Genomic DNA, 13111 nt, shown 5'->3' with positions numbered 1-13111 from the left:
CACTGTAGTTCCAGCTGAGCTCTAGAGGGAAGAAAAATGGAAATAGAAAAATATTACATAATCATTTGTAGAACCTTAAGTTGGTAAATTTAAATAACTTATCTTTCATATCACTATTAGATTCTCTCATGAGTTGTTCATATCATATCAAGATTCTCTCATTAATTTCGATATTCTTACCAATTTTAAATGATGAATTCACATAAACCAGTCCAAACTTTTCCCATTATATATATAGTATGTATGCCTGTATATGGAGGTTTACCTGGAAGTGGTTTTGCATAAAGTGCTTCATCAGCATCTGAAAAAAGGAAAAATGGTCTTGCAAATTCATCCTCGGCCTCGCCATATCTCTAGGCCAACATGGATTGTTACTTTACTTTCTTTGGCCTGCTTGTTTCTAGTTTTTTCTAATATTCAAAAATACAATTCTGGCTGCAACGTATTTAATACTTCCAGTGGTTGCAGAAGCGCTTTTTCTGAACCAGCTGCTTCTGAAATTCTGAGAGAATATGAAGAAATTGCATCCCGAGTTGTGATGAAGGAGATTTTAGATCCTGTTCGATCCAAGAATCCGAAAGTTGCCTTCATGTTTATGACTCGAGGTTCCTTGCCTTTCGAATTGCTCTGGGATAAATTTTTCAACGTACGCAAATTTAGATTTTATTAATCTCTTTCTTGTTTTTATTTAATTTCTGTTTCATTAATAAATTATTTATCAAAGAATTTAAGATGTACACTTTACTCTTTAAGTTTAGATATCAATTTTATTAGGGAGTGGAGTTTAATTATAATAAACTATTCCGAAAGGCGGAGACCATAAACTAATAGTAGGATCCGTTGCTGGTTCTGATCCAACTGACTCTGAATGGGAATAAAATAGCAATTGCAGCGACTTCTGTGCGTACCTATCTTCTCCTATTGATTAACAACCTTCAAAGAGCATATTCTACTCCCTGTGTCTGCCTATTGGTGTGGGACTAGTGCAATCATTTCCTTCCTCACAGCTCCTTCTTCTTCTTCTTCATCACTAGGAGCTGATTCAGTCGCTAAGAAGACATCTCCTCCAAGAGTCTTCTATTTCATAATACAGTTTGTATCTCAAATGAAATGCACAGCTATCCTTGATTGATTAGGTGATGATTGACTTTCTTATTCATGGTACTTTTATATTTCATAATTTTTATTACTTGTCTCTCTATATTTTTCATAATATCTCTTTATTCCCTTGATGTCAAAACTTTTATTTAAAAAAAAAAAAACTATATCAATGATAAAACAACCATTGCAATTTATTTATTTTTTGACTGAAAAATTATGAATAATGACATATGCATCTTCTTACAACATTGTTGATATTGTTCATCTCCAATTGAATTACCTCCTTTTGTTTTCTCTCAAGAGTTTAACCGAATAGCTTTCAAGTCAAGAAAGGGACAACCTAACTCTGAATCTTGGCAAGTAGGGGGGCTAGAAAATAATTTGTGCTTTGACCACGCCTGCCTTTTTTAAAATAAACGCTTAATATTGTAACAAAAATATTACGAAGTTGATGAGGGATAACTGTAAACCCAAAAAACTGGGGAAGTGTCAATCCCCCCACATTTTCATGATGCTTGTAACAAAATCTTTTATTTTGATTTTTTTTTTCCTTGCAAGCAGGGACACGAGGGAAAGTTCTCTGTGTACGTCCATGTATCTAAGGGAAAACTTATATGCATAAGCCCTCATTTTGTTAATCGCGATATACGCAGTGCCGAGGTTCAGTGATTAACTTTTTCTTGTATCTGTGAATTCAATATCATATGATAGTTCCAATGAGATCATCTAATAAAAATCATGCGATGCATTTCAAAATTTCTCTATTTGCAGGTGAGGTGGGGGAAAATTTCAATGGTTGATGCCGAAAGACGATTACTAGCAAATGCTCTTAAAGATCCTGAAAACCAACGTTTTGTGTTACTTTCAGAAAGGCAATTAAAATTAAAAACTTAACATATTACTTCAATGATCTGTTTCTCTATTTAAATAATGCCATTATGTATCAATTTCTAAATCATTTTCGGGTATTGCAGTTGTGTACCATTGTATAACTTTGACTATATCTACAACTACTTGATATATTCACATCTAAGTTTCATGGACTGGTAAGTCTAACGTCAAATTAGTATATAAAGTACTATAAGATTGGTGGTTCCTGAATTTGAAATTATAAACTTATACCAATTACTGATTACTTTTAATTGTTTCTGCTAATCACTTGTTTTCCTTTCTTTTTCTAAAGCTTTTACGATCCAGGTTTCGCCGGAAACGGTAGGTATTCAACAGGCATGTTACCCGAAATTGAAAAGAAAAATTTTAGAAAGGGATCACAGGTAATGCATATGTAGAGTTAAGAATACCATTTGATCTAAGTTTATTTAATTATGTATATATTATTATTTATTTGTAGACGGGATATATTTGACCTTTTTTTTTTAGTTATTACATCTTTAAATACATGACCATTAGAAAGCAGCTTGAATTTGTAGTGCATTAAGTCTGAATATATACATTTGTAGAGTTAAGAATCTCTTTTGATCTAAATGCATCACAGGTAATGGCCATTACATATCGATTTCTAAATGAAATATCTATCGAGTAATAGCTCAAAAATATACTTCCATAATTACTGGAGAAATATTTACCCCTATGCAAAAAAAGACTACCCTTTGAGAGCTTGAAATCTTGCACTCAATGTTGAGGGTATGAGTTATTACCGTTGGGCTCTCCCGATGAAGGATCTATTTAGCTTAGATTAGTCTTACTCTGTTTATGTATTTATCAATATATTGAGCATGTTTTTAACGGGTTTCGTTTCCCCATTTCCTTAATTTGGTGGCAGTGGTTCGCAATGAAGCGACAACATGCAGTGATAACATTGGCCGACAATCTTTACTACCCAAAATTCCGAGATGTTTGCTTGGTATATTTCTGCTTTTTAAATCAATTTCTGATAATTAATTTTCAAAACCTTCTCAAGTTTGATAGCAACAATTACATTTAATTTGATGTGTATGTTTTTTGTTTCTTTTTCTTCTTTCTCTTATAAAGATAATGCAGCTAAACCCTGAGCGCAATCGCAGTTATTGCGTTGCAGATGAACATTACTTGCCAACACTTTTCAATGTGAGAATATATATTTATCAAATTTGACCTTCTTATTTTATCATCTTCTAGTTACTTCTACATATATATATATATATATATATATATATATATATATATATATATATATATATATATATATATATATATATATATATATATATTTTTTTTTTTTTTTTTTCACTCCCAGATTATTGATCCTGGCGGAATTTCTAATTGGTCCCTAACTCATGTCGATTGGTCTGAGAAAAAGTTTCATCCAAAAATGTACAAGGCTTCTGATGTTACCTCTGAACTTATAAAGAATATTACGGTATGTAATATTTTTTCGGGTAAATTTTAGATTATTCCTCTCATGAATTGACTATTTGAATCACTCTCTTACTTTTAAAAGTTGTAAGTTAACCTTATTTTTGTTCAAAAATTAAGAAAAAAAATGGGGTCATTTTTTTTTTCTTACCTTCTTAACAAAAATAAGGATAAATTAAGGTTTTAAAAAAATAAGGAGGTGTCAATCAATTCACGGTATAATCCAAAATTAGCCCATATTTTTTTTTAAAAGTGGTTAGACATTAATTTTTAGTAGATTGATTCTCATACGATTAAAAAAAATTACTTAAAAACATTCATGTTGCTTAATGTACCTCTTATGTTTATATTTTGATTAATTTCATAAGTGATGTAACGATATTTACCGCTTGTTAATCAGAAGTAATTAACATAAGTAACAATAAAGATGTTTTGGATCAATTTTTGATATACAAAGACTAATTAATTAAGAATTAATGTATAACTCTAAGGACTATAGAGAAATCTACTTACCCTTGTTTATCTTCACCATTAATCTAATCATTCTATGTTTATCTTTGTGTAGTCTGTTGATATAAGTGAGCACGTAACAAGTGATAATCAGGTAAAGAGTAATTAGTAAGAATTTGCTGTTCATGTTTAAAAAGTGTGATCATCCTCATAGTTTTTCTGAACTTTTCCTTGGGTTTTATTATCTGTTACAGAAGAAAAGGCTAATTCAACCTTGCCTGCGGAATGGAATCAGACGACCGTGTTATTTATTTGCGAGAAAATTTCACCCGGACACTCTTGAAAACTTGTTAAACATTTTCTCCAATTTCTCAACAATTTGAGTCATGAGTTTTTTTTTGAATTTAAATTATTGGATTGGTTTCATTTCAATTCCTTCACCCGCCATTCGTGTGTAATGATTTAATGGGCGATTCGTGGCGCCATTGGTGAATTTAGCCCATAAGGGGTCCCTTTTAAACGTTGAAAAAGATGTAAATGCCCCTTCAAATCATGTAGAATTCCAAATATATCAAGTTCAATTCATAGCTATGATTTATCTCCTCTACAAAGGTAGTGCAACATTCTTTTTGATCATATCTCGATAAATGGTGGGTGTTCTTTTCAGCTTGCAAATTTTATCGAAACTTTCATGTTTAATTCACAGAAAGTTCTTCAATTATTTCTCCACTAAAAAAACAATATTGTTAGATTAACTTTATCGAGTAACAGTTGAATGATTTAATGCTTACTTGAAAAAGCAGTAATGAATCGATCATTCAAATGTTTTCAAAATATAATAATCTATTTAAGACTTTTCTTTCTTGAAAGTTTTGAATAAAACGAAAAACTTATCCATAAAAAAAAAAAAACCCTTATTTCTTATTATTAAATTAGAAGACCGCGACAGAAAGAACTTTAAGTTTAAAGACAATTAATATAAATGTGTTTACTAATAAAAAGTAATGTAAAGTTTAAGATATTTATACAATTATACCAATATTTTTGTTAAAAATTTTTAAATCTGAATTGATCATCCACGATTAAATTCTTAGCTACTGTCTGGTTAATCCACAATATCAATAATATGATCATAGGAAATTGTAAAATTATATTATAGTTGCTTACCATTTAGTTGGATGAAATTGCTGACCTGCGGAACAATTATACATACACAGACAGTCCTGAAAACTGTAATGCTTTATGTCATTTACCATCTGTTATATTTTAAATGAATGCAAATCCAACATATCCCAATGTTGATGTGAGTGAGTTTCCATCTCAAAACCCTTTTTTTAATTTTTATGGTTACAATCCATTCTACCACAATTTTTCTCAAACTAAACAATTTTCTTTGATATTGAATGGGCTGCGTACCCTCCTCCTCTCCCCCCCCCCCCCCAAAAAAAAAAAAGAATGGGCTACGCATTTTTCTACAATTATAGAAAAACTTACCAATTTAACCTACTCTTATATTTTATTGATTGAAACAAATAAGGGGAGATGATCAGCTTCATTCTTATTGAAATTAATGTATACCACTTATTTCTTTATTGTTTTATAATAACCAATAAGCCCCTCTAGCAAAATAATTTTATAGTATTACCTTCATTTCAAATGTACTTTTATCCATATTTATTATCAATTAAATAAATGAAAATTAGGATAAAAATTTTAAGTACTAAAAATGAGAAATATATGTTTTAGTGTGAATAAACAATTAATGATAAGAATTTTTCTCATACTTTTTTTATTATTTTTCAAACATTTTTCTTATAATAAAAATATATTTTTTATTTCCAAAATAAAATATTAAGAAGTGATCCATTCATCCCTCATTTTTTCTATAAAAAAAAAATTGAATATTATGAAAATAATCAGAGAAAAGTGATCTATATTTCAATAGTAAATCTCTCAACCAACTAATTGAGCTCGTGGACTCAAGGAAAAATTGATTTTTTTTTAGAAAAGATTTGACAAGTTGAAAGCAGCCATGTGCACTAACTTTGAAGTCTTATCTTTCTTAGGGTAAAAGAATTGGGCAGCCCACAACTTCATAGGCAAAATTTATGAATGTAATTTAGTGGTTATAAGTCAAACAAGCATCAAATATTTATTAGATTGGTTTTGATAATTTAGGATATACCGGACCACTTCTTACCCAACTGAGACGAAATTTTGTCCAACATAACATTAATGAAATTGTTAAAACGGTCTATGAGCTACCATATATTGTATTTTCGGCTTTTATTTAGGTTTTTATGGGCAAAGGATTTTGGCACATTGATTACACGACACGCAAACAAATTTATAGTTAAATTTATTTTCCATGTGAAAGGCCTGGATAAATAAGGTAATGAAGCCTAATAATGGCTAAAGTGCTCTAAATTTTTAGGTTCACAAATTTTTTTGGGTTGAGGAATTGGTTTAGTCTTTTATATCCACTTATAGCAAGTTTTGGACATTTTTTTTTTCCTAGAAAGAGTAATAATTATGCTTATAAACTATGGGCAAAACTACTTTGCAACAGGGGTTTGGTACTCCTTTTTGTCTTTTTCTTAAGGTCAATTATAATAGAGTTATGTAATTTATTCTAAAAACAAAAAACAAAAAACTTTTAAATTTTCACATATTAGTCCGCACCTACAAATTTTCAGTTGCATTAATGCTTCTGGAAGCCACGATTTTCAGGACAAAAACTCAATTAAATTTATTTAAGTGTACAATTAAATTTACTCCTTTTATTTTAGAACAAAAATTCAACCAAAAATACAAAACTCATTGCTCAAACAAACAAAAATGATTTTACAAATTCATAAACTAACACTTTATTATTATTAGTAAATTAAAATATTTTTACTACATAATTAAATAATTTAGTATGTTAATTAAATATTATGTTATAAAAAAATAACAAAACATTACCTATATAGAATATGAAATTAAATTTATTTTCATATTTTGTGTATTCCATCTACTTTACATATAAAATCTCTTGTTTGAGAAAAAAAAAAAAAAAGATATGGGGTTTGAACCTTGCTCACATGGGTGAAAGGAAATTGGTTGCCGTGTTAAATTAAAAAAAATCATATTTATATTTATCAGCAATTATGGTTAGTAAATAATTTACATAGTTTAACTATGTAATAAATTAGTTAATATATTAATTAATAAGTAAATTTATTAATTTAAATAGATATTAATAAATGTAAGAATAAGTCATTTAATTGAAAACCTAGTTCAATAGAGTAAAAAAAATTAAAATATTGTGGACTTATATGTCATAATTATAAAACTTTTGATTTTTCTTATTTTGCATGAACAACAAGGGTTTTTAATGTTAATGACCCAATAATAACATCTAACCATTATACAACTCTCAAGTTAAATCCAACCGTGGATTTGAAAAAGACAAAAGAATGGGGGTACCAAACCTCAGGGGTATAGTAGCTGGACCCATAAACTATTCGTATAATTTCTTTATACATACAAAACATAGCTAAATTTATATTTTAAAACGTGTATATTGGTATTCGTATGGTATGGAAATGGCAAAACCCATAAAAGAATCTTTAGCCTCCAATCTACAATAGTACAATATACAAATAATTCTATTTAGTGTCTAACTTTTAATTCAGTCAAGATCTAAATCTAAATCTTTTATGAGTACATATTCATGCTGGTAATTGATGGCTAATAAATAAATAAAAAAGTAGTTTAGTTTTATCTACATACTTGACAACATGACATTATATGTTTAAAGGTTTAAGAGGATCATAATTCTTAACAAACTAAAATTTTCTGATGATCTAAACTTCTGCGGAATAAATATTAATATAATGATTGGTAGTTAATAAATAAAAAATAAATAATCTAATTCCTATCTAAATATTATTATTAAAAAAATATAGAATACAATGTCTTTTAAAATTTAAGAGAGAGAATTCTAATCTAAAATGAGAGAGTGGTGATATTAGAGACGTTGGCGGCTACATTTTATTAAAAATCTTGTTAGTTGAATAGTCTGAGATGTCCTTGTACAGTGATTTATCTACTTTATACAATATTATTTAATGGAGTATTAACATATGGATCCCTACCGTTTTTCCAATTACAATGATTTAGTTTAAAAGTTTTTACGACGGTTCTTATTGTCATATTCCATTGAAACTCCAAGTATTAGATATATGATTTGATCATTCTAACTCTGCAATCAGTTTAATCAAGAACTTATTTATTTCAAAGTTTTCTGAGGTATAACAGTTAAATGACTCCATATTAATAAATTATTACTTAAATAATGTTGGAAATATTCTAAAATGATATCATCTCGACCCAAATCATTTTAGAGAACTAAATTAAACCGAACCTAATCGGTTAGAATTCCTTTTTTCTTTAAATGTCATTTCTCTTTAGTTACTTTCTTAAACACTTACACGGAATCAATCCAAACCGAATTGGCAATTGAAAATTGACTCCCCAAGACGAAGCAGTTTGGAAATTATCTTCTTATTTGTTATTGTATTAAAAATCAGAGACCCAAATGTTATTATCTCTACATAGTTTACTTAATTGCTAATCCTTTAATCAAGCAGGATAGTTTACTTTGATTGATTCCAATTAAATGTTATTATCTCTTTATAATTTCCTTGCTAGTTTTTTAATCAAGCAGCTTTTGAATTTTGATTGATTCTAATTAAAAGTGCCCAACCGCCAGGACGTAAGGAAGGGAATTAAGTAGTCTAATTCATTAAAACAACTGATTGTTCCCTTCCCTAGTTGAAATTTGTTGACTTGTTCAGACAAAATGGAGACTGCAGAAAAACTCTCAGGGCCGAACGAGTTTTCAGGGCCTATATTTTCTACCCTTACAGTTTATTTTTGTCATTAAACTTTTTATTATATTCAAATTCTATACCAATTTCACTTTTCTCTGCAACTTGCTTATTATCCTTTATATTAATAATTATTATCCCAAATCATCCTAAAAGTCAATTCGAAACGCTTCAATTTCCATTTTTCTTTTTCAATTCTTTTTCCTCAAATCATTTTCCAAGCCGTTGCTTTCTCATCTGCCCTTAAAAAATTATCAGGGTCTACAAAGTATTATTGTAGACCCTGATAATTTCTGTAATTTCTTCAAGCATCTGACGGAAAAATACTTCAATTTAATTAGAATATTCACTTTGTTGTATATATTATACACGTATGTATGATACCGAAGAGGCCAAAGAGAAATTGAAGTGGTAACGAGTGGTGGAAATTCAAGAGAAAAATAGGTAGGCCATAAAAAAGAAAAAAAAAAGAATGTCAAAATCAATAGCTGCAAATCCTAGTGGAGAAGATAGCAAGGCTCCGTTGATAAATCAGAGGACTGTAATTATTACTTTATTTGTTGTAGCTGCAGTTTCATGTCTTTTTCTTTATCACTCAGCTAATCCCTTTGAGTTTTTGCCTCGTTCCTCAGCTTATGATGTTATTGCGCCATCCATGAAAGCTCAGGTCAGTTTTTTCTTTTTTTTTGGGGCATTTGTTTATTTATGACTCACTTTCCCTGATATATTTTTATGCTCTGTTTAATTAATTTTTGGTTTTGGGATCATATTTTGCATGGCAGTAGCAGAATCTTTTGTTTACGGGAGCCATTAATTTTTTTTTTTAACATAAAAAGATCACCAAAGTTAAATTCTAACAAATGGATTAATTTTTTTAAAATTTTTTTAAAAAGAAAAAGGCTTTTATTACTTTAATTTCACTAGTCTGAGTTTTTTTTTCCCCCACCGATGTGAGTTCGATCGTGAATTACGCGAAAAATATTTTAATAGCATAACGAACTAATGCGGGCAGGAACTCACAAGTGATTTGTTTCTGTCTTTTTTTTTTCTTTTTTTTTTGTCCCTTCTTATTGCAGAAAAGTAGCAATGATCCAAGCCTAGAGAAAATTCTCAAAAGAGCAGCAATGGGAGACAATACAGTGATAATAACAACATTAAATCAAGCATGGGCAGAGCCGAACTCAATATTTGATATATTTTTGGAGAGTTTCAGAACAGGAAATGGAACTGGTAAACTTTTAGATCATCTGGTGGTGGTAGCATTGGACTCAAAAGCACTTGATCATTGCTTATCAACGCATCCTCATTGTTATGCTCTCAATACTTCTGGCCTCGATTTTTCGGGCAAGGAAGCTTATTTTATGACCTCTAGTTACTTGGAAATGATGTGGATTCGAATTCGTCTTCTATCAGATGTTCTTGCAATGGGTTACAACTTTGTCTTCACGGTACGTTCTTTTTCAATTTTACAGATGTTGCATTATGATGTAGTCTTGTAACGTGTCTCTCTGCAGGTCCAATGATTATGTTAAAAGTCGACAGGTCACTGTATACTAAAAGTCGACAGGTCACTGTATACTACCAGGAGTCACAAATTTTTTAGGACATCCACACGTTTAATGTTTCAGAAGAAATTAATTGTATTATGGCAAACAAATGCCCTCCCGCCAACGTAAGAGCAGAGTTTAAACCAGTTAAGCTTATTAACACCACCACACATGATGATTGTTAATAATTAATACCACCAGCACTCTAGTTAATTTAACCTTTACCTGGTCGTATGGATTCTATGGTGATGGTTTTCTTTTTTCTTTTTAGTTGTTGAATAAAATAGATACAAAAGTATATATTAACTTCATATTACCTTTCTCATGAATTATATTTTTGAAAATCTCAATTTATTCTATTTTTGTTAAGAAAACAATTCGTTTTTTTCCTTATCTTTTGAAGAAAATAGGATAACTTTTTAAAAAATGAGGAGGAAGATTTAAAAATAGTTAATTTTTTGTTTGAAAAAAAAATAGAATAAAAAATAGTTAATTTTTTGTTTGAAAAAAATAGTGATAACTTTTTTAAAAGTAAGGACTAAGGAGAATCCTTAAAAAAAGAAGGAAAACGTTGACTTTATAAACCGAGAAGAGTGATGCAAACGTTGACTTTAAAAAAACGTGAAGAGTGATGCCGCCAAGACTGAGAAAGAGGCATACAGCGACTTATTTGTAAAAAACGTGAAAGATTTTCTCTTATTTATTTTTTTTCAGAGGACTTTTTCTCTTGTTTAAATTCTTCCTTTTTTTTTTTTTGTTTTTTGAAAGTTATTTAAATTCTCCCTTAACAATCTTGTTTTTAATTTTTTTCAAAATAGCAGGATGCGGATATTGTGTGGCTGCAGAACCCATTTCAACGTTTTGACCCAGATGCAGATTTCCAAATTGCATGCGACAGATTCTCAGGCAACTCATTTAATCTAAGAAACGAACCAAATGGAGGATTTAACTACGTAAAATCCAACAATCGAACAATCGAATTCTACAAGTTTTGGTACAACTCCAGAAAGATGTTTCCAGGTCTACATGATCAAGATGTTCTGAACGAAATCAAATTCGATCCGTATATCCAAAAAATCCAAGTAAAAATAAGATTTCTAGACACCAAATACATTGCTGGATTTTGTCAAGTTAGCCAAGATTTTAATGCAGTTTGTACCATGCATGCCAATTGCTGCTTTGGCCTCGAAGCAAAAATTACTGATCTTAGACTTGCACTTGAGGACTGGAGAAATTTTATGGAGTTGCCTCCGGATCAGAAATCACTCCCACGATCATGGACTGTGCCTAAAAAATGCAGGTATATATATATATATATATATGTGGACTAAGATCCTCTCTTGATATGAACTTCTTACAGATAAACTAAATCACATATCAATCTAGTCAGTTTTCAACACGAAGATGTACACTAAATTAAATACAGATTTGTACTATAAACATATACATACAGCATTGTATATCCTTTATGTAGTACTGCAAATGTGTTATCATAGTCCTAACATTTTGGATAAATTTTTTCAGTCTCCTTCGGTAGGGCTGTCAATAGTTTACAAACATTGATTATGTTTTATGTGAGTTGGCTTTAGGTCCCGAATTAAAATTGGGAAGAAGTTTAGGATGTTGTAAATTATTTTTTTTTTCAATATTTTACAATGTTGTAAAAGTCCATTTATAATGTCGTAAATTTGTCCCTAACTTTAATTTAAATTCTGAATTAAAAAATTTTGCTGTTTTTTATTTGACGTATTTCAATCTTTTGAGTTTAAAATCTGTTGCTAATTATTTTTTTGGTCGAAAATAGAGAGACACCCTTTCATCCTCCTGACGAGTCGCCTAACAGTCTTCCGCCTGCTGCGCCGAAGATTAGTGCTCAAGAGGGCAATAATCAATGACACGTGTTTTAGGGTCTCTTTGGACTTTTGGATTGATTGATTAATAAACAAAGGTAAATTGTAAATCGTGTTTTAGTCTTCCTTTTTTACTCAACTGTTGTAAAGCAACGCATAGTTTTGTTTCTATGACGTTGAACGTCATTGTTTTGTTCAATGTTTGCTTAAATGCCCTATCAAAGGCCATAATCTTATTTGAATCGTTTGGCTATTGTGCAATAACTTGAATGCTTTTATTACAATTATAATCTTAACGAAATTAATATATATATATATATATATATATATAATACGTAATATCGACGTGGTATCCTTTGAAAACATTCAATTTGAGGTCATTTTCTATTTTTAAAGATTCTAGATAAAATTATGGTGATTTGGAGACCACGAGTCTGATCCTGATCCTCCACACAATCAATTATAGTTGTGGAAAATAATACAATTGCTGGAGGTCATTTTCTTGACATATATGGAATCTATAATCCAAAATCCAACATGAATAATTTTGTGGCTGTCTTTAATGCTGCGAGATGTATTTGTTTGCCGTCTTGATACATGTATTAAATAAAATATGATACGTGTTTCAATCTTCTTTGCATGTAAGATACATCCCTCTCACATGAATAATGTATAAATCCCACACATGCACTATTCATGTGAGGAGAATGTATCTTACATGCATGTAAGATAGGGATTGCCATTTCATATATCCACATTAGCACCATGATTATTGATTTTCATTTAGGTCGTGACCGCAGAAGAACCAGCAACAAATATAAACATGGTGATATGTACTCCTACGAAAGAGAAAAGACAGTAATGCTCTAAGCAAGCTAATTACTCCATTGTAAATTGCTCTATATACTATATTTGAAAAGGAAAAAAAAGGCAA

The 13111-nt window shown here is 30.0% G+C and overlaps 2 protein-coding genes across 4 annotated transcripts; both read left to right on the top strand.

Annotated features, from left to right (window-relative positions):
- The first annotated feature begins 13 nt into the window (after nt 1-13).
- On the top strand, nt 14-4497 carry LOC102612050 (glycosyltransferase BC10-like). The gene is made up of 10 exons (XM_052434184.1): nt 14-646; nt 1663-1761; nt 1873-1973; nt 2076-2147; nt 2285-2375; nt 2885-2965; nt 3103-3168; nt 3338-3460; nt 4022-4060; nt 4161-4497. The coding sequence occupies exons 1-10, from the start codon at nt 254-256 to the stop codon at nt 4287-4289; spliced, it is 1194 nt and encodes a 397-aa protein (XP_052290144.1). The 5' UTR covers nt 14-253; the 3' UTR covers nt 4290-4497.
- Nucleotides 4498-8747: 4250 nt separating this feature from the next.
- Nucleotides 8748-12441, top strand: LOC102624014 (uncharacterized protein At4g15970-like). Of its 3 annotated transcripts, XM_052433360.1 has the most exons (5): nt 8748-9224; nt 9413-9447; nt 9857-10228; nt 11146-11627; nt 12132-12441. In XM_052433360.1, the coding sequence occupies exons 2-5, from the start codon at nt 9436-9438 to the stop codon at nt 12220-12222; spliced, it is 957 nt and encodes a 318-aa protein (XP_052289320.1). In that variant the 5' UTR covers nt 8748-9224; nt 9413-9435; the 3' UTR covers nt 12223-12441. The 3 variants fall into 3 exon arrangements, with proteins under 3 accessions (XP_052289320.1, XP_052289318.1, XP_052289319.1); XM_052433358.1 differs by having other exon boundaries at nt 8759-9447; XM_052433359.1 differs by having other exon boundaries at nt 8773-9447; nt 11149-11627.
- The last annotated feature ends 670 nt before the right edge of the window (nt 12442-13111 follow it).

The sequence above is a fragment of the Citrus sinensis genome, chromosome 9 (assembly GCF_022201045.2).
Source record: "Citrus sinensis cultivar Valencia sweet orange chromosome 9, DVS_A1.0, whole genome shotgun sequence".
Taxonomy (NCBI): Eukaryota; Viridiplantae; Streptophyta; class Magnoliopsida; order Sapindales; family Rutaceae; genus Citrus; species Citrus sinensis.
This window is presented reverse-complemented; position numbering and strand designations above follow the sequence as displayed.